Source organism: Brachyhypopomus gauderio, unplaced genomic scaffold (genome assembly GCF_052324685.1).
Source record: "Brachyhypopomus gauderio isolate BG-103 unplaced genomic scaffold, BGAUD_0.2 sc96, whole genome shotgun sequence".
NCBI classification, from domain to species: Eukaryota; Metazoa; Chordata; class Actinopteri; order Gymnotiformes; family Hypopomidae; genus Brachyhypopomus; species Brachyhypopomus gauderio.
This window is the reverse complement of record NW_027506917.1, coordinates 100,868-123,088: the sequence shown is the minus strand read 5'-3', so window position 1 is coordinate 123,088 and position 22,221 is coordinate 100,868. Positions and strand designations below refer to the sequence as shown.

General features: G+C 40.8%; 1 protein-coding gene and 2 long non-coding RNA genes across 3 annotated transcripts; all 3 read left to right on the top strand.

The window, feature by feature from the left end:
• Window positions 1-472: 472 nt before the first annotated feature.
• LOC143496571 (uncharacterized) lies at window positions 473-2,856 on the top strand. Its single transcript, XR_013125656.1, has 4 exons — window positions 473-612; window positions 1,120-1,177; window positions 1,359-2,162; window positions 2,334-2,856. It is a non-coding gene; the product is annotated as an uncharacterized LOC143496571 (long non-coding RNA).
• A 348-nt stretch (window positions 2,857-3,204) lies between these two features.
• LOC143496523 (serine/threonine-protein kinase pim-2-like) lies at window positions 3,205-10,191 on the top strand. Its single transcript, XM_076992690.1, has 7 exons — window positions 3,205-5,600; window positions 6,129-6,266; window positions 8,469-8,642; window positions 8,753-8,847; window positions 9,195-9,245; window positions 9,511-9,886; window positions 9,986-10,191. Exons 1-7 carry the CDS (start codon window positions 5,513-5,515, stop codon window positions 10,189-10,191), a joined length of 1,128 nt encoding a protein of 375 aa, XP_076848805.1. The 5' UTR covers window positions 3,205-5,512.
• A 9,465-nt stretch (window positions 10,192-19,656) lies between these two features.
• Window positions 19,657-21,489, top strand: LOC143496536 (uncharacterized). The gene is made up of 3 exons (XR_013125630.1): window positions 19,657-19,719; window positions 20,098-20,179; window positions 21,395-21,489. It is a non-coding gene; the product is annotated as an uncharacterized LOC143496536 (long non-coding RNA).
• Window positions 21,490-22,221: the final 732 nt, after the last annotated feature.

Below are 22,221 nucleotides of genomic sequence, written 5' to 3'. Positions count from 1 at the left end.
AATGCATTACTATTTTGCATAGTGAGGCTACTAAACCAATCAGCTTGAAGTCGGCATATTACGCCCTCTGACGTTTCTAGGAAGTAAACAGGAAACTAACGAGCTAACTGTGATGTTTCAAATGACAGCAAAACTGACCAATCATCTCTTCCATCTTAATGGGCGGGCTTAACTGTAGCCCGCTGTGGCGACGCTAGCTGTCATTAGCGTACCACCGCTAGCTAGTTCCGATTCAGTCCTTTGATGGCGTCGTGCGTGTTGTTTACATATTCCGCTCCCGAGGAACACGGAGCTGTGAACCTTATTTTGTTGGAACCTTATTTTTGCTTAAGACGTTATCTAGTACATATGTTACTGGTTTATTGCGTTTTTAAAGCTGTAATGTCGTCTCAATCTCAATCTTTTTCCGGGGGGGGGGGGGGGGGGGGGTGAGCGGGCCCAGCAGAGCCATATAGAGAGAGAGTCACGTCAACTCCGTTCACTCCAATGGAGCAGTTTTTTTTACAGCAATGGCAGATCGTGGAGCCTGTCAATAGTTCCCGGAAGTTAGCAGCAAATACGAGCAGCGCAGTCAAACTGGAGCAGTGGACCATCTGTGATACACTTTTACAGGTTAGTACGCTTAAAAAATCAGATTGTGTATTATAAGGACATCAGAATCAAATTAACATGTGCATTAAAATATTTTAGTGAATTATCCACCTCTTAATAAGCAGATTTAGGGAACTAAATGTATGCTAAGGCAACGTGAATACGGTTAGCGAGATTTCACATTAACCACTGACAGCCTATTAATTGTAAATTCCACTCTTAATGCCATTTCACCTAAACGCGATGTTTTTTGCGGGGCAGCTAAGTATTGGTTAAATATAACATTTGAGTGTGATTGTAGAGTGTGTTGGGTCGAGGAGCTGAAATGAGGATATCCATTTTGGAGTACCAGCTAACGTTAAGCTAACGCACAATAAGTAGGAGAGCCATTCTTGTGATACATCACTGCTGATATTGATTAGAATGCATATTTAAGACTTCTAAATAGTACACAACAGTGTAATTTATAGATCAAGTGTTTGTAGATTTTGTTATTCTGTTGACTATTATCTGTATTATGCTCAGCAGACTTTGGATTGATGGCAAAGGGAGAGGGAAGGTCATCAAGAGAGATTGAAAACACAAGGTAAGTTGAAACTAGGGTGGCACTTTTGATCAATGAATCTTACAAGACTAAAGAGGAATACAACATACTAAAATGTTATAGTACAGTATGATATATGTAATCATATGTAACCATACTAGACTTGTATTCTATTATTGTATTATTTATGTTGTATTTAATTTATCTTGTTGGTGTATATTAGTTGCCTGCTGTGGGATAATTGGGTGCTGACCATGATGAGATTGAAAACACAACAAGGTAAGTTTCAAATAGCAATAAGAAATCAATGTTTATTACACTGCCGTATGTTGGCTGTAGGAGTGTAGGAGTAGTGATGTTGGCTGGGGGGGTTGTAGGAGCAATGATTAGTCCAAATGTTTCTGTTGGAGTGACTAATGGGCTTGATGGCACATTTGGAGCTGTTTAGGGGTTGCCGGATTTTGAAGCTTGGCACCTGGAGTTGTTTTTCAACTTTCTGGATTGGCTCTTGCTTCCAAAATGACCATCTTTTAACTGTTTCTTCTTTCTGTCATTTGGTATTGTTGCCGCTTCAATTCTCAACCTTAGCCGTATGAATCTTTTCATGATTTTGTCTTGTACTTCACAGCAAGCTGGAAGCTTACTGTAAAGTGCCTGAGCTTGTTTCTCCAAGACCCTCACTGCATCAGGGAGTTCCATGAGGCAGGAACCAGTCTTGGTCCTAAATAGTTCCTCAATTTGGTGAATGAAATCATATGCGTCTTGGGAAGGATGACAAAGAGCACCTGCCTTGAACTCTTTTAAGTTCAATAAGATGCAATAATAAGCAAAGTCCACATAATCATAATTTCATTGTTTAATAATATTAGTCAAATTAATAATTCTTATAATAACCACACACGACACCTATCACCCGCGCGCCAACCCGCCCTCCCCCGCGTGCTCTGCGCACCTCGTTACTGTTTCTCTGTACACCACAGAATGAGTGACATCTCCCTGTAAAGACCTCAAAAAGGCAGAAAAACAGGTAGTAGTTTTTTTATTTTTATTTTAAATTTATTATTAATATTTAAAAGTTGTTCTCTGCACTACGTTATGTAAAATAGTTTTAAAATATTTTTTGTGCAACACCTTTATATTTATTGCTTGTTATATGGTAATATTTAAGTCATTTGCTTTTTATTTGTTTCTTTAATAGTGACACAATCAACACAATGATTGATGATGCAGGGGGCACCAACCAAAATCTCGCCTAGGGCACCACATTGGTCAGGGCCGGCTCTGGACATCAGGCATGAAATAAAGTTGTCTGTCTGGTGTTGATGGATGTGGCCCAGATGTTTTATTGAGGTTGACCCCAAAGGATCTCCACATGGCCTGCTTAGGGCTACCCATGTCAGTGGTGACGTTGAACACATGTAGCCCTATGGATGCTGCCCTTTGTATTAATTCAATAATTATTGGCCTGTACTGTGCTCTGTTGGTAGTATTGCCAGTGAAATGATATGCCACTACTTGCTTCCACCGTGTTTGTGCTTCCAGCCAGCATAAAGACACAAGCATGTGTTGCTACTCCTGTGTGACCTGGCAAAGTCACATCACCGTAGAGTTTGCCGGTAAGCATATGCAACTCCACACTTGGTGTGATTGCCATTTCATCCAAGGTCAACACACATTCCCGTTCAATCTCTGTCAACCCATCTACCTTCAGTTTAAGGAAATCAAACACCTCTGTCAGCACACCAGGCTCAAATCTAACGCATTGTATCCTTCTCTGTAGGGTTCTTATTCCTGGCAGGGGAATTTGCAGTTCCTGCAGGGTCTTGTAACCTGTCCCACCAGCAGTAAAGCCAATTTTCAACGCCTTCTTAATTGTCTCATTGCTCAATTTCATCCCTTTTGTGGTTAGTCTGCCTAATGCTTTCATTTGATCTTTTGAAAACGTTTTCTTAAGTTTTGTGTCCCTAACTTTCTGTGTCTCTTGAGAGTGGCATTTTCCTTCCTTATTTTTTGTAGTGCTGCCTTTGTTTTCCTCATGATTCTTTCTTGTCTCTTAAATTTTTTCAATAGCTCTGATTGGCTGGCTTCTGGCTGATGGTTATGCTGACTGGCTGCTGGCTCACTGGGTTGTATTAGCTCTCCCTGTCTCTCCTCACTAGCCATGTTCTCTCTTTGTTCAATCTCACTTTCCCTTCTCTCTGTATCCTCATCCCTTATTTCCTCAGTTTTTGAAACTGCTGGATATAAAAGACATATACTATTTACTGTGATTACCTTTTAAATATTCTATCACTTAAAGAAATAATATAATTATTAGGAGTTCATACTTATTATACACTGCTCAAAAAAATAAAGGGAACACTCAAATAACACATCCTAGATCTGAATGAATGAAATATTCTCATTGAATACTTTGTTCTGTACAAAGTTGAATGTGCTGACAACAAAATCACACAAAAATCATCAATGGAAATCACATTTATTAACCAATGGAGGCCGTCATTTGGAGCCACACACAAAATTAAAGTGGAAAAACACACTACAGGCTGATCCAACTTTGATGTAATGTCCTTAAAACAAGTCAAAATGAGGCTCAGTATTGTGTGTGGCCTCCACATGCCTGTATGACCTCCCTACAACGCCTGGGCATGCTCCTGATGAAGTGGCGGATGGTCTCCTGAGGGATCACCTCCCAGACCTGGACTAAAGCATCCGCCAACTCCTGGACAGTCTGTGGTGCAACGTGACGTTGGTGGATGGAGTGAGACATGATGTCCCAGATGTGCTCAATCAGGTCTGGGGAACGGGCGGGCCAGTCCATAGCTTCAATGCCTTCACATTGCAGGAACTGCTGACACACTCCAGCCACATGAGGTCTAACATTGTCCTGCATTAGGAGGAACCCAGGGCCAACCGCACCAGCATATGGTCTCACAAGGGGTCTGAGGATCTCATCTCGGTACCTAATGGCAGTCAGGCTACCTCTGGTGAGCACATGGAGGGCTGTGTGGCCCTCCAATGAAATGCCACCCCACACCATTACTGACCCACTGCCAAACCGGTCATGCTGAAGGATGTTGCAGGCAGCATATCGCTCTCCACGGCGTCTCCAGACTCTGTTATGTCTGTCACGTGCTCAGTGTGAACCTGTTTTCATCTGTGAAGAGCACAAGGTGCCAGTGGCGAATTTGCCAATCCTGGTGTTCTCTGGCAAATGCCAAGCGTGCTGCACGGTGTTGGGCTGTGAGCACAACCCCCCATCTGTGGACGTCGGTCTCTCATACCATCCTCATGGAGTCGGTTTCTAACCGCTTGTGCAGACACATGCACATTTGTGGCCTGCTGGAGGTCATTTTGCAGGGCTCTGGCAGTGTTCCTCCTGTTCCTGCTTGCACAAAGGCGGAGGTAGTGGTCCTGCTGCTGGGTTGTTGCCCTCCTACGGCCTCCTCCACGTCTCCTGGTGTACTGGCCTGTCTCCTGGTAGCGCCTCCAGCCTCTGGACACTACGCTGACAGACATAGCAAACCTTCTTGCCACAGCTCGCATTGATGTGGCATCCTGGATGAGCTGCACTACCTGAGCCACTCGTGTGGGTTGTAAAGTCCGTCTCATGCTACCACGAGTGTGAAAGGACCACCAACATTCAAAAGTGACCAAAACATCAGCCAGAAAGCATAGGTACTGAGAAGTGGTCTGTGGTCCCCACCTGCAGAACCACTCCTTTATGGGGGGGTCTTGCTAATTGCCTCTCATTTCTACCTGTTGTCTATTCCATTTGCACAACAGCAGGTTAAATTGATTCACAATCAGTGTTGCTTCCTAACTGAACAGGTTGGTTTCACAGAAGTGTGGTTGACTTGGAATTATATTGTGTTGTTTAAGGGTTCCCTTTATTTTTTTGAGCAGTGTATATTTGTAACCCCGTTTTGTCCCTTGTCTCAAGAATCACTGATTTGTAATTACACCTAAGCTGTAAGGTACTGGAAAATATTGAAAATAGAAATTGAAAGAAAATAGACATTGAAAGTGCCTGACTTTGACCAGGGAAAAGGTGTATGAAAGGTGTATACAAGCCAGGCTGCATCAGGTTATTGTAGCAGCCTGGCTGATTTGGTGTTTTGGTTAAAAAATTGGAAGTTGTGATATTACATGTGCTACTCAACTTTGGAATGTTTGGTTTAGAATGTTTGGTTGGGAAGGTGGAATGTTTTGATTTCAATTTTGATGCTGAAAAGCTCAGAATTGGTTGTATGAGATTTTGCTCTGTGACTTACAACCCTTACAAATTTTACAAATCTTACAAATAAGATCTGATTTACTTTCTATTTTTTGTAGATCTTTCTATCCTTTCTATCCTTTCTATTTTTCACCTTGAGAATGAGTTTTTACCCCTGCAGAATTGACCAGCCAAGGCCTGGGCAGGAACAAAACAACTTCATAGACACACCAGGTTGTACCACTCATGGTGAGAAAAATACATTTTCATATACTGTACATAATTTTATACTTCTATGTAAGACAGTATATTTAGTTCTTATGAGTATGGATTTCCATAGGCTTATTCATAATAATAAAAAATTAAATATACACATTTATGTAGTAGGTTTCTAAGGTTCAGAAAAATAACATGTATATTTATTCTATTGATGACTGTCAAGCTCTTTATTTCATGTGTACAGGATAATATAATTAATGGAGCATGGGTTATTTCTTTGATTTCTTTGACTCAGCACAATTTTCATAAATCCCACCATGTTACATATATGTGTTAACATTATGTGGCCATGAATAAAGCAAATAAAAATAAACATTTTTAAAAAGAAACAGATTTCCAACATCACAAATTCTTAAGCATTCTCCCCACATTCTAATGACATCACATGGCACCATAGCCCTTCTTATAATTACTTGTTCATTGGGAAACACTTACAAGGCATTTGAGCCTCACTGTGAGGCGTGCTGGGGTTCACTTTACCTGCTGTGGGATTTTCAGGTGTGTCCTACAACCCCCAAGAGCCAGTGATCCACGGCGGAAGTACGGCCGGACCCTTAAATGTCAGCCATGTTAGCATGCCTGCAGAAGGACCATCTATATGGGACATCCACCAGCCCACAGGTCCACTCCACACTGGTACTGTGTAACACTGAAGATTACATGCATATTCAACAAACCAAACAACCATGCATGATAAAGTAGAAAAAAAAACATTTATTTGTTTGTAAGGTCTGGCAGAGGTGCAGAACCATCAGCTTTCTGCACATGACCTGACCAGTAAAACATCAGTTTTATCAGAAAATGAGACATCACATAGTCTTCAACATTGTAATGAATTCACATGGCACTGTAGCCCTTCTTATAGACCTGATGATCTTAACAGTACACGCTCATGCATCTTCTGTGCCCTGGGTTGGTGTTTTGCATTTAGGCCCTGACATGGAGAGGCAGAGACACCTTGCTCAACCCCATGTTCAAGGCGAGGTTCTGAGGCAGATCCTCTTCTTTCATATAGACATTGATAAGATATTTTTACTAGGCACGCGTACTGTTTTTACAAACATTTGTGAATGGGTCACTCTCAGGAGCTCAGTGCTTTCCAGCGTGGAACTGTGACAATATGCCACCTGTGCAACAAATCCAGTCATGAAATTTCCTTGCTCCTAAACATTCGACAGTCAGCTGTATTATTATAAGGGAATGTGAATAACAACAACTCAGCCATGACTGCCAAGTGACCATGACTGCATATTTGTATTATGAAACATGTGGACAGTATTTATTACAAACAGGGGAAGACAAATGAACGAACCAGATGGACCAGAGGAAGACAAATGAATTTGAATGTATTTCATTTTTCACTATTTTAGTACACCCCCAAACAATCTAAACAAAACATTGTCATGCTGCTTTGCTGGCTTCTGATACCTCATCTGGACTGCTGCCAAAGCATATATCTATTAATCTTTGTAATCTATGTAACATGGCTTATTTAAGTATTGGGTATCACCTGGCCAGTTTTAAACAGTGGCATGCAGCAGCAGTCTGTGTGATATAAGGAGTTTGTGCTTTGTACCCACTTCTGTGGGCAAGGACAATGTGAGCTTACAAGCAAGACTAGACTTGAATGTTTTATTGCAGTCAGTTGATTGTGCTGGACCTCCGTGAAAAAATATTTTGTTGTCCACTCTTTTTTAGACACTCGGCATTCCGTGTCCACTTTTCTTTTCTTTTCTTTGCTCCTCTCATTTTTACCGAAGGGCAAAACGGCAGCAGGAAAGTTACACTCCAACGGAGGTCAATGTGTCTGGATTAATGCGCCATCTATTGGGGAAATGATGGTATTGCAGATGAAAGGGTAAAAAGGGAAAATGAATGACGTTCTTACTATCATTTAGACAGGTTTGGCGGGTCGGATTAAAAAGCCTAAGGGGCCGTAGTTTGGCCTATACAAACTAAATTGTGTTGGGTAATTTCCACTTCCACTGAGCTAACACATCCTACCTTGCATGTATCTTGCGATCGGAATTACTACTACAAATAAGGATACACACACTATATTTGCTCATATATATAATTCTCAGATATAATTATCGGGTGTGTTAGTAATGAAAGGCGTGGGAGTTTAAAATAAACTCTAGCTTCCGAACAAAGGCCTTATTCAACAAAATTCCACACTAGAGCCAACGGATGGGACTATTAACTTTTTTTAATCCACCTCGCAAGTAGGAGCAATCCACCGAACACAACGCGAGCTGTAATCTCGCCACTCCACAAAACACAAACCCCCCAAATGTCAAAATAAAAGACCCCCAATATAAATGATGCATTAACACAAAATGGTCTCTAAAATTACAACTAAAATTGCTGTCTCTCAGTAGTTTGTGTTTTGATACTGCCTATGTATCCTATGGTTTTAAAGCAAGCATTGAAGGAGTGCCTACATTTACTCCCTCTGTGGTTTACTGGCGAGATTGGCATAGGCTTCTGCAGTCTAATGTCTAAACAAAGAAAGATGAAATTGTATTTACAGTGCATATAGTACATATACATTTTCTTCAAGCACACGAGTTACATTTTCTTCAAAGAAATGATTTAGAAATGATTGAGGATGAGAAAGAGAGGATGCAGAAAAACATGGGGAAACAGCAGTGATTCATATTTCAACTAGTATTTCTATTTCAATTAAATTTATTTGTATTTGATTATATTCTGTTTGAAATGTGGAATATGTTTTTTTTTACTTGTATAATTCAGATGTGTCAACCATTGGTTAATGTTAAAATAATCCTAACGTTACTTAAAGGTTACATAAACATTGTGTTCTCTTCATTTTAGCTGAGCGCAAGGTGAGCAGAAGCTGCAAGTTGTCTGCAAAGCGAGGGCGAGAAGAGGAACCTCTGAGGCGGAGTAGGAAGAGGAAAGGGGATGCTCCTCAAGACTTGACACCCCACCCCATGGAGACGCGGGCAAAGAAGAAGAAGAGAGAGAAGAAAGAGGAGGAGTGCAAAGGTCTGTCTAGAATAGCACCCTCAACACTACCAGCATTTTACACCTGCTGAAATTTATTTTGACTGAATCTTATGTTGTACAATGATGTAACTTGTTTTTGTTTCATGTAGTGAGCTTCAATTCACGCTACACTGTGGGAGATCTCCTGGGCACAGGAGGATACGGCTCAGTGTATGCAGGAGTCCGCAAGGCTGATGGAAAACAGGTGAGCATCAGCACACAATACAAGAATGATTTTGGGACTTAATTTCTATTTTAGATTGTGATTAGAACTTTGAAAGGAGCTATTTTCCCTAGAGAGCCTTTGTTATTCACATGGCAATCAAGTGGTCAAATCTAATGTGCCTTGACCTTTTTCCACTTTTTGAACACAAAGATCCTGATTATACAATGTAATAAGCTTGACAATCTGTGGATGAGTATTTATCAGACTCCAGATTTATGAGTTACCTGAGAAGCTGTGGCTACCATCTGCAAGCCCTTAGATATATGTTAAATGTACTGACTGTTTTGTGTAAACAACTTCACTTGCTGTGTTTTTTATGTGACCAGATCGCCATTAAATTTGTGCCGAAGCATCACACAGAACGGTTCATCACTGTTGTAAGTTCAATATCTTTACTTATGTAATATTGCAACAATGTCTGGAACTTTTTAGATGGGTAAAACTGCAAAGGGACTATAAACGCAAAGCTGTTAATTTTCCATTCAGTGACTCCTCCCAACACGAATGGAAAACAGTTCACTTTTAGATTCAGGTTTCATCTAATGATTGGTACCAATCCAGATCCCTTTCATGTTAACCTGCTAACCATAATTCCACTATAAAACTTCAAACCCATACTAACCATGTGTTCCCTAATTTTAGCCCGGCGAAACTCGCAGTCTCCCCTTAGAGGTGGCTTTAATGGAGATGGTGTGCAAGCCACCTCGTTGTCAGCATATTGTGGAGCTGCTAGAATGGTTTGATTGCGACTGCTTCATCTTGATTCTGGAGCGACCCATCCCCTGCATGGACCTGTTTGATTTCTTGGACTTGCATCAATACCAACTACCTGAGCCACTGGCACGATTGATCATGCGTCAGGTGGTTCAGGCTGTCCTTCACTGCCGTGACCGTGGAGTTCTGCATAGAGACGTCAAGGAAGAAAACCTTCTGGTCAACACCGACACCCTTGACGTCAAGTTGATCGACTTTGGTTGTGGCGATCTGCTTAAGACCGGACCCTACAGGCGCTTTGAAGGTTATTCACCATAGGAATGAAATGTGCACCTCAAGTTAAAAAATGGGATCAAATTAGAGACTTAGTATTTTGTTACTGATGATTCTCTCGTTGTCTCAGGCACCAAGGTATACCGCCCACCTGAATGGCTGATTGACAGGACGTATGAGGGCCGTCAAGCCACCATCTGGAGTCTGGGTGTGCTCCTCTACAGCATTATCTGTGGAGATGTGCCCTTTGAGAAGGAGGAGGACATTGTTGAGGCACACCTCTGCTTCAAGGGAAACCCATCCAGAGGTGAAAAGGCAGAAGCATCTTCAAGATAACTAGAAATTCTAAATTGCAAAATGATCATTTATGTAATTATTTCATCTGGTAATGTAATACACAACCACAGATTGATAAAATGTACTAATGAAGAATGGAGAATTGGCAATACAACATTTTGTAACCGTCTTAAAATTATAAAAAAGACTTGTTCAGTCTTTTTAGTTTTTGTTAGTGATGAAGGTTTCTGTACAGTTCTGTCATTTAAAAACTTTGAATAAGCCATTAGAACAGTCAGATCAGAAGTTTCAGATGGTAACTGATTTTCTTTCTCAACTAATCCCGTTGCTACACACACAGACTGCCGCCATCTGCTAACATGGTGTCTGCAAAAGGACCCTGAAAAACGTCCTGTGCTCGAGGATGTTCTGGCACATCAGTGGTTTTCAGAAGGCCTTCAGAACTAAGTCAAGTTAGTAAATGGAACTGGGCATGAGACTAGAGGACAGCCACCAAATTACATAGTCTGGGCCACTGATATTGAGTAATAAGCAAGGTGCAATGTAATATTGGATGAGCTTATCAAGTTGTTGCTTATGGACCAGAAAAATCTGGGTCAGGCATAGTGTACTATATAACAATTGAATGCTCTAAGTGGTATATGCTTATATGTAGTACTTTATTAATCAAAAATGCAATTTAGGATTGTTCTATCTGTACTGTTCCTCTATTTATTCTGAGTTCTAAATGGGTTTTTTTTCCCCTATTCCATAGATTCAGTTTTGAGGGCAGCAGACGGAGGCAGTAAAGGTGTACCAAACACACTAGCTCCCCTAATGATGCCTTGCTGGCTGTGTCAGGGCTGGCTTGGATGCCACACCTTCTACCTCCATAAGAGGCACCGAGTCAGTCCTAGTGCGTTCCCGTGTGAATGTTTCTCTCCACCTTACTCTCTTTCTCTTGTTCTCTCTCTCTACCTTTTACTTTTACTTATTCGAGTATCTACCTCCTGCGCCACTTCTGGCCCATCTCAAGTTTTCCTCCAGTCTTATCTCTTCCTGTCAGTTACTCTTTTATTTTGGGAAGGGTTTTGTTTTGTTGCGGCGTTCGTCTGTTGCCGGTCACTTCCCCTGGCGTCCTTGGTTTCATTTTACGCGTTGAGTTTCTTCCGCGTTCTTTTCGTTGCCTTTGTTATTTTCCTCCCGTGTCTATACGGTTTAGTTTTGCCTTTTCACATGTTGAGTATTCCACGTTGTTTTCCATTCTACGGTTGTGCTTTATTTTTACGCGTTGAGTTTTCCGCATCATTTTGAGTTTCGTTTTGCCACTGTGTGTATGCATAGTGGTTTTATGCTGTGCTTTCTGTTTGTTCGCGTGTGTTTTATTTCATACACACAGTCCCAGTGATAAGCATTCATCCTTATTGGTTTCTAACGGCATTTGGGTTCAATTCTCCCTTCATATACGGTGTGTACCGGTCTGTACATTACAGTGGCCGTGAAGTGCCAACCACAACGATACTTACTAAGCACAATTACAAATGACAAAAACACAATGTCATTAACAAAAACACAACGACATTAACTAAACACAATTACAAATAACAAAAACCCAATCACATTAACAAAATCACAACATTAACTAAGCACAATTACAAATTACAAAAACACAGTGACATTAACTAAGCCCAATTACAAATTACAAAAACACAACAACATTAACAAAAACACGACATTAACAAACCGGAAAAGGTAGGTCCCAGTGGGAAAGCCTGGGAAATCGTTGATTGGACAACGCCACCCAGTAGCGGTAATAACACGGAAAGGCATACGCTTACGTAAAGGTTACGCTGGCATATGTCATTAACATCGACATCTTACGTACAGATGTCAGTGGCATATGCCACTGTGATTCCCTGATCCGTACACTCTGCCCGATCCGTACCGAGCATGCGTGAGAAAATGTGCGCATGCGTGTTGCGATTGGCCCAGGGACGTATCGGGCAGATATTTTGCGCATGCAAACTTTGCGTTAACACTTTACGACACTACTGCTACATTTTACGACACCTTTGTAAACAGTTTAAAATAATAACAATAGTAATAATAATAATTAAATAATAATAGTAATATAAATAATAATAATATAAATTATTATAATTATTATAATTGTACCTGCGGATATATACATACAGTTAGGGCTAGAAATATTTGGACAGTGACACAATTTTCGAGTTGGGCTCTGCATGCCACCACATTGGATTTGAAATGAAACCTCTACAACAGAATTCAAGTGCAGATTGTAACGTTTAATTTGATGGGTTGAACAAAAATATCTGATAGAAAATGTAGGAATTGTACACATTTCTTTACAAACACTCCACATTTTAGGAGGTCAAAAGTAGTTGGACAAATAAACATAACCCAAACAAAAGATTTTTATTTTCAATATTTTGTTGCAAATCCTTTGGAGGCAATCACTGCCTTAAGTCTGGAACCCATGGACATCACCAAACGCTGGGTTTCCTCCTTCTTAATGCTTTGCCAGGCCTTTACAGCCGCAGCCTTCAGGTCTTGCTAGTTTGTGGGTCTTTCCGTCTTAAGTCTGGATTTGAGCAAGTGAAATGCATGCTCAATTGGGTTAAGATCTGGTGATTGACTTGGCCATTGCAGAATGTTCCACTTTTTTGCACTCATGAACTCCTGGGTAGCTTTGGCTGTATGCTTGGGGTCATTGTCCATCTGTACTATGAAGCGCCGTCCGATCAACTTTGCAGCATTTGGCTGAATCTGGGCTGAAAGTATATCCCGGTACACTTCAGAATTCATCCGGCTACTCTTGTCTGCTGTTATGTCATCAATAAACACAAGTGACCCAGTGCCATTGAAAGCCATGCATGCCCATGCCATCACGTTGCCTCCACCATGTTTTACAGAGGATGTGGTGTGCCTTGGATCATGTGCCGTTCCCTTTCTTCTCCAAACTTTTTTCTTCCCATCATTCTGGTACAGGTTGATCTTTGTCTCATCTGTCCATAGAATACTTTTCCAGAACTGAGCTGGCTTCTTGAGGTGTTTTTCGGCAAATTTAACTCTGGCCTGTCTATTTTTGGAATTGATGAATGGTTTGCATCTAGATGTGAACCCTTTGTATTTACTTTCATGGAGTCTTCTCTTTACTGTTGACTTAGAGACAGATACACCTACTTCCCTGAGAGTGTTCTGGACTTCAGTTGATGTTGTGAACGGGTTCTTCTTCACCAAAGAAAGTATGCGGCGATCATCCACCACTGTTGTCATCCGTGGACGCCCAGGCCTTTTTGAGTTCCCAAGCTCACCAGTCAATTCCTTTTTTCTCAGAATGTACCTGACTGTTGATTTTGCTACTCCAAGCATGTCTGCTGTCTCTCTGATGGATTCTTTCTTTTTTTTCAGCCTCAGGATGTTCTGCTTCACCTCAATTGAGAGTTCCTTTGACCGCATGTTGTCTGGTCACAGCAACAGCTTCCAAATGCAAAACCACACACCTGGAATCAACCCCAGACCTTTTAACTACTTCATTGATTACAGGTTAACGAGGGAGACGCCTTCAGAGTTAATTGCAGCCCTTAGAGTCCATTGTCCAATTACTTTTGGTCCCTTGAAAAAGAGGAGGCTATGCATTACAGAGCTATGATTCCTAAACCCTTTCTCCGATTTGGATGTGGAAACTCTCATATTGCAGCTGGGTGTGTGCACTTTCAGCCCATATTATATATATAATTGTATTTCTGAACATGTTTTTGTAAACAGCTAAAATAACAAAACTTGTGTCACTGTCCAAATATTTCTGGCCCTAACTGTACATACACATACATTTTATATATATAGTAGGGGTCTCAAAATCCTCGTACCTGGGGGCCGCTGGAGGTAGAGTCTGGGTGAGGCTGGGCCGCATCAAATATTCCACAATAAAAGAACAATCCAATCTTCTCTAACTTAACTAACAATAATAACAATTCAGAACATGAACAGTTCTTCAGAACATTGGCTCCTCTTTCTTCCTCCTACTCCTTGCTACCAGAGACCTGGCAGCACTTCATCTTACACAGCTGAGCCACATCTGGCTTGAGGGAAGAAGCAACTGAGACCCTCAGTATGGCTTGAAGATGCTCATCAGTAAGTTTGGACCGGAACTTTGACTTATTAAAGTTCATGGTGGAGAAGAGCTTTCCACAGAGATAGGTACTTCCAAAAAGGCACATGGTCCGCTTGAACATCTTGGAAAGCTCAGGGAAGGTGGGGGGGCAATTCTCTCAAAAATTGTCCAAGGTTCTCTGCTTTTCCACTCACCTCCCTGAACTTGGCTTTGAGTTCAGAATTGCACTGCAGGTCAATTAGCTCCATTTGAAGCTCAGGAGGAGCATCTTTCACATCGAAGGAGAAGGGATCAGAATTCTTCCTGGAGCTTTACAATGGCATCAGCATACTTCTCACCACTGAATGGTGTGCCTGAATCCATGAGTGCCTTGCATGCTGGGAAATGGCAGAGGTTTGTCTGAGAAAGCTGGGCTTTTCACAACCCAAGTTTTGTGGAGAATGCTCTGATGTTGTCATAGGCAGCACTCACAAGCTGCCCCTGGCCTTGTAATTTCTTGTTCAGTACATTCAGCTCCGGTGTGATGTCAACCAGAAAAGCTAAGTCCATGATCAACTTGGGATCACTAAGTACAGGAACAGCCATCCCATCCTTCTCCATGAAGGCTTTCACTTCTGCTCTCAACTCAAAAAACCTCTTCAAGACGTTTCCCCTGCTAAGCCAGCGTATCTCTGTGAAGTAGAGCACATCCTCATATGATGAGTCTATTTCCCCCCAAAAGGCACAGAACTGACGGTGCTTCAAGCCCCTGGTTCTGATATGGTTGATGCATTTCACAACATCAAACATCACACTGTCAAACTTCAGGCATTTGCTGCAAAGGGCCTGCTGATGGATAATGCAATGGAGAGCAATAGCCTCTTCCACACCTTCTTCCTCCAGTTTTCTTTGAACAAGTCCCACGAGTCCATTCTTCCTCCCTGTCGTTGTTGGTGCTCTGTCGGTTGTTATTCCAGCAAAACTCTTCCATAGCAAGCCAGCATCCACAATGGCATCACACAGCTTCCAAAATATCTCCTGAGCAGTGGTCTGGCCATGCATTGGAATCACTGTGAGCAACTCCTCCATTACTTCAAAACAACCGTCAACACCACGGACATAAATTGCGAGCTGCGCAGTGTCAGTGACATCTGTGCTCTCATCAAGAACAACAGAGTATACATGGAAATGTTTAGCTTTCTCACGCAGCTGATCATAAATGTTACCTGACAGGTCAGAAATGCGCTCTGCCGCTTTGTTGGCTGAAAGGCTGATGTTACTAAACTGACCCTTCTTTTCTGGACAGACTACTTGCAGCATTATTGATGAACTCGCCATCTTTGAATGGCTTTCCAGCCTTAGCAATCACCTCACTCATCACGTAGCTAACTTCGACAGCAGCATCACTTTCTTTGCTTGCCTTCTTGAAAAAATCTTGTTGCCGCAGTAGACATGTTTTAAGCTTGGCGGCACAGCACTTTCTCTCTTCTCCCTGATATTTTGCATATTCCTCAGCATGTTTAGTTGTGTAATGACGTCTGATATTGTACTCCTTGTGCACAGCAACTTTATCTGAGCATATAAGACATGTCGGAATGCCCCTGAGCTCTACGAAAAAGTTGTCTATCTCCCACTTCTCCAGATATTGTCTGTGCTCATTGCTAACCTTTCTGTTCACAGCAGGTTTTGAGAAAGACATGACATGAGCCATAAAACAAGGCTCTTAAACCCTGAGCCATAGAGGCAATAAAGTAAATTAAGTTTTACTTCAGTAAATATTATTTGTTCTGTAGGCCTCATCTCCAAAACCATCAGGCAGTAAAGAGTCTAGAAAAATGATCTCTTTCTCTGCTACCAGTAAAACCTGCATTGGGCATATTTAAAAATGACCAGATAGGCAACTTATTATTTTGTTCTATCAGAATCAGAAAAGAATCTCTGAATATCTATCTTAATAGTTGTAACTCAACGCATAGCAAAAAGTGATATGCCTGATCCTTTTGCCTATTCCATGCAGGAAACAAAATAGCATCCTTGGAGCACTGACTGTCCTGGTATTGTAGAGAAATACATATAAAAAGATTACTTTGTATTTGTACAAAATTATGGACATTTATGAGTGTGACTTATATATGCCTTATATAAGTGCCTTATAACAATATTACCGGTAAGCTTGACAGTGGGTCCACATCCGATGTCTTCCACGTGGGAATGACATACATGTCCACAATGTGAACATCTTTGCCCTATTTAAAAAATAATTAGGAACTGAATAAAAATACCCATACAAAAAAAAAGGACATTAATCTGTAACGAGATTCGTTGGTAACCGGAGGCAGACACACATGCAAGGAGTCAGGGGTTTTATTTAAACATTCCACATTAACGGGGGTAGAATCCAGTGATACACATTCAACAGACAAACTTAGAGACGCACCACTGACAGACAATCTGTTGACTAGAACAGAACAACTCACAGCTAAAGGACAAAACATTACAAACAAAAACACCCGGAACAACCAAGACAACAATCGGCTAGGGACGAGGGGCGGGAAATTCTAAGAAATCGTAACTCACACCAAGCACAAACAACGACCAGCAAAGACGGTATCACAACTAAGGATTTAAATAGAAGATCTAAATGAGGAAAACGAGACACAGGTGATGCACTTACAAAAAGGGGGCGGATCTAGATGGAGAAAGGAAAACCCACTAAAACAGAAGAACGAAAATCATTGACAGGAGGGCAGGACGATGTGTTACATAAACCCACAAAACAATTTGACTCTTGATTACATGTCTTCGAGCAGCAGTGATGAGCTTAAAACATGCATTCCCAATCTATAAAAACAAAACGGAGTAAAATGCAAACAAAATCAATTTAGTTAGATTTTTCTTAGAGTAAACATTCTGCAACATATATAATATATATAGTAGATTCCATGCATCGGTTTAATCCGAGACTCCAGAAGTCCTCACGTCTTAGACAGACATCACCATCTTTAATGATAAGCTCTGTTTCTGGACGGCTAGTGTCCAAAATGTATTTCAGCTGAAATTAATAATAATTTAAATCAGTTACTTAATTTAGAGTGTGAGACACGGTGCTTGATAGTGTGAGAGTGAGAGTTAAGTAATGTGAGGAAGCGAAGGTCACATGACGAGTTTAGATAAAAGTGTCAGTTGCCAGTTTTTCTTCAATAGGACCCAAGTCTTTTTCCCATTTCTCCCCAGAGAAAGCATATAAATGCTCAGAATTTTTAGGTGTCCAGTATTCATGATCATTTTCTGTGTTTTTTATTGGGGTTTTGGAATATCAACACCTCATCACCTGCACTCGAAACTGCATGTTTAACATTGCGAGCTGCAAATATGTTCTCGTTCAGCTGTGTAAATATCAAAGTAAAAATGTAAATATAAAATGTGATATGGTAAATATGATAATATAAAAGTTAAGTTATACGTAGTTGTATGTACATATACATACATTATATATAAAATGTAAATAAAAATGTAATTGTGCCATATTTTGTCAATTGTGATTTTTCACCGCAATCGAAATTTGTCCTCCGCTTTTTACCCATCTGTGCAGTTAGAACACACACACAAACACTAATGATTACTAGGGGGCTGTGGATCACATGTGCCCAGAGCAGTGAGCAGCCCTAGCCCGGGGAGCAGTTAGGGTTAGGTGCCTTGCTCAAGGGCACCTCAGTCATGGCCTCAGGTCTGTGAATCGAACCCACGACTCTCCGGTCACAAGACCAGTTCCCTACCACCAGGCCATGACTGCCCTGTATATACATAATAATAAAATATATATATATATATATATATATATATATATATATATATATATATATATATATATATATATATATATATATATATATATTATACATGCACACACACACACATATATATATGTTCTTAGGGCTTGGAGATAAATTTATCAGAAATTGGTTATCAGTTTCTCAGAAATCTCCCATAATTCCAAAAGACTGCTGCATGAGAGTATGAACCCTTAACTATCATCACAGTAAGTTTGCACAGATTGCACTGTACCATTTCCTCATAAATCTATTTTAGGTTCATAATGCATTTAGGCGAATTAAAGCACTCATGTCAAATAGGCTGAATTAGGACATCAATATCAGAAATCATCCACTATAGTTTGTGACCCTCTCTTTATTTTCCCTAATCAACTATGTGCATAAGACAATCAATTTGTAAAAATTAAAAATCAGGTTACTCAAATGATATTTTTTGCTTGCTGTGGAACTTTGATCATCATTACAATGACAAAGAACTCTAGAAGCTTCTCTGGCCTTATATACCCATGATGCCTTGCAGAGATATGCCAGAGAAAGGCTCTAGATAGAACATGCTGATGTAGGTTCACCAGCAAAAGACCAACTGGCCACATATCTGCATATTCCCACTGAGGCCAACTCTGATATGGGCAGAAATGTATTTAAATGGTTAAATACATGAGTACATGCCACACTGTGTACAGTGGAAAAGAAGAGGAAATTGCAAAACTAGCATCCACTTCTAAAACATGCCGTTTCAGACTTAAGGTAAGAAGTTTCAAGGAATACGTCACCTATAAACACAAAAAACAAAACATCAACTAACTAGTCAGGAGCAGCCAGCATAATTTCAGCCAGCTCTGATTTCATTATTTCTAGGTGGAGGACTCCTACAATGTTCCTTGCCAAATGCTGGATGTGTTCAAAACATTCTTTCAGAGGACATACTGTAAACCCAAAGAATCATGGATAAAATAAGACCACCGTAGCTGCACCTCTCCAGGTGACCAGTAAGCTGTTGAGAACCTGACAAAAGAAGCTTCTGCAGGTCATTTCCTAGACATTGACCTACAATCTCATAAGCACAAAACCTGCTGGCACCCAAATGGGGCGTGTGATGGAGCTACCCTTCACCACAATGTACACAACATAAGTATTGACATTGATTTCATTATGTAAGTTAATAACTAAATGAAGACACATAGGATGCAATTTACTTTTTATTGAGTAATATTAATCAGCTTACCAAGGGAGAACCTGCACAGAAAAAAGGAAAGGTTATATAATGTATGTAATGAAAAATGTTCATTTTATTTGAGCAATACCGGTGACTGGTATGCAGAGAAAGGCAGCCATGTTGTTTTGTTGAGAAAACAGATTGGGTTCTGTAGAGACAGGGTTGCCAGGTCCTACAAAAATATCCCGCACAAAACCAGCCCAATTTGGCGTGAAAACTGCGAACCTGGCAACTATGTGTAGAGTGCTTTTATGGGTTGGGTTTTACCACCAAAAATCCAGGAAGTGACATCACACCACTTCCTGTGTAGCACTATAAAAGGCCTGATGAGAATTGTTTGAGCAGGTTTTTGGTGGGAGAGTATGTAATGCTGAAAGTAAGAAATGATCTTGACGCTTGAACTGTGCAGTGTGACAATTGATGTGAGGAACTTGTGAACTATCACATTTTGGGTTTTTTATGTCTTGGTTTGTTTCTGTAAATAGTTTTCTTGCCTCTACATGGGGATTAAATAAACACATGCTACTTCTTGACACCCTACCTGAACCAGACCCTGTGCCTTGTCTGCCGGTCACTCACAGGGCGAACAGATCAAGGCCATGCAGAAGTGTCAGAATGTTATGTTTCTGTGCGGGATGCAGGATTTGATGTTCCTGTGTTAAACCATGAGTGGTAACAGAGGGTGGTCTTTCCCTGGAGGTCATACATAGGCATAGTGGGGGAAGTGTGACTCAAGGAGTCCCCATTGAAATGGGCTAAAACTGACCGTTTGTGTTTTGGTTTATCTGTGTATTTGCCAGGCTTGCTTGGACTCATTTTGCAGCATGTTGTGTAGTGGGAAAGACTACGTCTTCAGTTCAGAAAGAAGGTAGAGACACAGAGGTGGGGCTCCTGTGTGTAAATGTACTATGTTGGTTATATCATCAAACAGATTCCCACAGATTAACCTGTTGTTGATAACTGCGGTTCCTTTGATATGCGCTGGGTGTTATAGGAAGAGGAGTTTGGTGTAGGGTCTCTTCTGTTTTCCTCTCTTCCCCTCTGCTTTCTTGCACATTGAGACACCCTGCACTGGTCTGTATAACTGTTTCCATGAGAATAACTACCTTTTCATACATTGATTTAGAATAGTACTGTTTGATAATAAATTAATCTAGTTGTTAATAGATAAATCTAGTTAATTGCTTAACCAACTTTTCTTAGTTATATCCATAGCAGGCCAGATTAACTCCTAATAAGTATCAGATAAAGGTAAATGTATAATAACACCTATTCCTTATAAAATACTTAATCTGTTGCATACGTTTTATATGCCAACCCCTTAGTAACTGTAGCTGTATAGTAAACCTCTGACAAAGCAGGCTACTGTTTATAGCAAGGAACTTTGTGAAGTTGGTTAGTTATATCCCGTAACCTACAGTGAGCTATTGGATAAGTCAGTTCCCTTAACCTTTATTTAAACCTTAACCAAAACTATTACATATTATGCACATTAGTCCTTCATCTGCACCTATTTCCATCTTTAGTTGTAGGTAAGCAGGGTTGAGGAGTTAAGCATCAAAACAAAAACCCATACAGCCAACCAAGATGAGCTCTGTTCAGGCAGAAGACTGAGATGCAGTAGTAGAGATGGTGTACAGGAACCCAACCCTTTCTCCAAGACACAGCACACGCCCCCTACTGGCCTCCATAGGACCAGGACAGACTCCATCACATTTTCCTCCAAGATCTCCTGGTACTGAAGGGAATTCATGGTACCCTGCACACGTTGAAGCTTTCCTGTACCATTAGAAGCAAAACAGCCCCAAGGCATAATTGACCCTCTGTCGTGCTTCACAGTAGGCAAGGTGTTCTTTTGTTCATAAGCCTGGTTCTTCCTCCTTCAAACATAGCGCTGGTCCATTGGCCCACACAGTTCTAATTTAGTTTCATCTGACCACAGTACACTGTCCAAAAACTTTTGTGGCTTGTCCTCATGACTTTTGGCATACTGCAGTCAACTTTTCTTGTTCTTTGGAGTCAGTCAGTAATAAAAACTTTTTTTCGGCGATGATGAATAGTCCATGATTGGAGATTTTTTCTGCCTTTCCTCCATAGTTCCTTGCACGCTGGTGATGGTACTAATAATCCAGATGATTGGTTATTGATGGCGATCATCATCATCTGTCCTGATGCACAAACTGCAGTAGTCCTCTTGTGCTAGGAGCCTGGTTGAAGTTCATGTTGCACAGCTGCCCGTGGTCTCTACTCCAGGATGAAGCACAGGAGACCTACATGATGGACAGATCGAGAGACAGAAAAGCAGAACAAAGACTAAACACAGTTCAATGTATTCTTGTGAAATCTGGGAGATGTGTTAGGGAGATGTGAACCGATGGAGTCTCCCTTAAACATCACGGAAACCCCCCTTTGCTGTGTCGTTGACGTTTTGAACCTTAGTGATGAGCAAGAATAGTCAGAAGCAAAGATATCAAAGTAAAATAAATTTTATTACATTTTATTAAAGATCAATCCAGAAATCTCCATTACAGAGTACACTGTATGGTTGCCTTTTATTGGTCTCAATAACATCCCTCAGTGTCCAGAAGTAGTCTGCTGACAAAGAGGGTATTAGTAGTTTCTTTGTGTGATTTTGAATAAGTGTGACATGTTGCATGTAGGAGGATGCTCCTCTATAAAACTGAAGTAACAGGGGAATCTTAACAGGTCTTTAATGTTTTGGTGATGTTAAAGAATGGTGAAGAATATGTTGCATCTGTTCCTACATCATCATGTGAGAGCTTCAGGATCACTCCTGAAATATTCAAATAAGAATACATGTCGGTTATTTCTCAAAATGGACTGAAGCTCTTCCTGTGTGAGTGAAGAACCTTGGCAGTGTTCTCATATGTGGTGATGGCATGTAGAAGTGACATCCATGTAAA